The sequence below is a fragment of the Otolemur garnettii genome, unplaced genomic scaffold (assembly GCF_000181295.1).
Source record: "Otolemur garnettii isolate 467f Iridium unplaced genomic scaffold, OtoGar3 scaffold00065, whole genome shotgun sequence".
NCBI lineage: Eukaryota > Metazoa > Chordata > Mammalia > Primates > Galagidae > Otolemur > Otolemur garnettii.
Genome location: NW_003852460.1, coordinates 1,107,150 through 1,108,167, shown reverse-complemented (window position 1 = coordinate 1,108,167; position 1,018 = coordinate 1,107,150). Strand labels below are relative to the sequence as shown.

Sequence of the window (1,018 nt, the reverse complement as noted above, 5' to 3'; positions counted from 1 at the left end):
AGGCACAGGCCCTGTTCACCGTGTGGGTCTCACTGCCCCCACGTGTGAGGCACAGGCCCTGTTCACCGTGTGGGTCTCACTGCCCCCACGTGTGATTACCAGGCCCTGTTCACCGTGTGAGTCTCACTGCCCCCATGTGTGATGCACAGGCCCTGTTCACCGCATGCAGACTGAAGGTGTTTGACGTGTTGAAAGGTGAAGTGCCCCAGAAGGCTGAGGACATTGCCAGCATAGTGGACATCTCTGTGTGTGGAGCAAAACGACTGCTGGACGTCTGTGCCACCCTGGGGCTCCTGGAGAGGTCCGAGCGAGGTAATCGGTGTCTCTGCATCTCTGTGGGTGGGAGAAGTCACCAAGTTAAGGTGGTATGATACATAGGTAGGTGTGGGAGGTGATGGCCAGACTGTCTGTCTGTCGGTAATGTTTCTTTCCCAAAAAGCTAAGAGGAAGAGCAAGGAGAAAAAGAGAGAACCACCTTCCCACAGGCTGTGGTCTCAAAGGGGTTGTATCAGTCAGGGTTCTCCAGAGAAACAAGACCCGTGGAGTCCACACCCCATACACACACGCTGACTCATTTATTATCCATTAGGACACACAAACGTACACATTTATCCGTTTCTTTATTTTGATAGCCATATACGGGGTGGATGTATAGATGTCTTCAGAGATGTTAAATGCATCAATTGGTACACATAAACGGATGATAGAGATGAGAGGTGATGGACAGATAGATGAGAAAAGAGTCTCAGTGTCAGCACAGCTGACATTTCGGGCACAAGGAACTCTGGGGTGGGCATCCTCTGCATTGTAGGGTGTTGGACAGTGTCCCTGGGCCTTACCATTAGGTGCCAGCAGCACCTGTCACCCAATCATGGCAACCAACAGTGTCTCTAGAAATTGCCAAGTGTTCCGGGGGCAAAATTGCCAGTTAAGAACCATGGGCTTTGATAGATAATTGACTGAGTGATGGATAGATAGATCAATAGATAGAGCTGATGGATGGATGGATGGATGGATG

General features: G+C 50.5%; 1 protein-coding gene across 1 annotated transcript in view; it reads left to right on the top strand.

Annotated features, from left to right (window-relative positions):
• ASMTL (acetylserotonin O-methyltransferase like) overlaps positions 1-1,018 on the top strand; it is a 21,298-nt gene that overhangs the window by 9,473 nt on the left and 10,807 nt on the right. The window contains exon 8 of the mRNA XM_023515060.1: positions 150-365. Coding sequence (XP_023370828.1) covers positions 150-365 — 216 coding nt within the window. The remainder of the gene's footprint in view (positions 1-149; positions 366-1,018) is intronic.